At 69.9% G+C, this 326-nt stretch overlaps 1 protein-coding gene across 1 annotated transcript in view; it reads right to left on the bottom strand.

Moving 5' to 3' along the window:
• Nucleotides 1-326, bottom strand: part of TNS3 (tensin 3) — an 84,539-nt gene that overhangs the window by 60,715 nt on the left and 23,498 nt on the right. The window contains exon 3 of the mRNA XM_014530527.1: nucleotides 6-161. Within this exon, the coding sequence (XP_014386013.1) occupies nucleotides 6-130 (125 nt within the window). The 5' untranslated portion in view covers nucleotides 131-161. The remainder of the gene's footprint in view (nucleotides 1-5; nucleotides 162-326) is intronic.

Here is a 326-nt window from a genome sequence, read left to right as displayed (position 1 = left end):
TGGACCGCAGCATGTGCGTCACCTCCTGCAGGCTGTGCAGGTAGGACTCCTCGGAGCAGCCCGCGGGGAAGGACACCGCAATGATGCGCTCGGTGACGTAGGTGAGGTCCAGCTCGCGCCCGTCCTCCATGGTGGGGCTCGGCGCCGGCCTAGGGGAGAGGCTGGTGGGCGCCGGCCAAGCAGGAGTGAGGGTGTGAGTGACGGGGCCACGGGCTCAGTGGACCCGAAGGCAGCGGCTCGCGGACCTGCGGAGTCTGCTTTCTGGGTGCGGGCTGGTCACAGACACGCAGGTGGCTCTCGGTGCTCAGGGCCCGGGACACAGCGGG

This window comes from Myotis brandtii, unplaced genomic scaffold (assembly GCF_000412655.1).
Source record: "Myotis brandtii unplaced genomic scaffold, ASM41265v1 scaffold743, whole genome shotgun sequence".
NCBI lineage: Eukaryota > Metazoa > Chordata > Mammalia > Chiroptera > Vespertilionidae > Myotis > Myotis brandtii.
The sequence above is the reverse complement of the archived record's forward strand: the minus strand, read 5'-3'. Positions and strand labels throughout refer to the sequence as shown.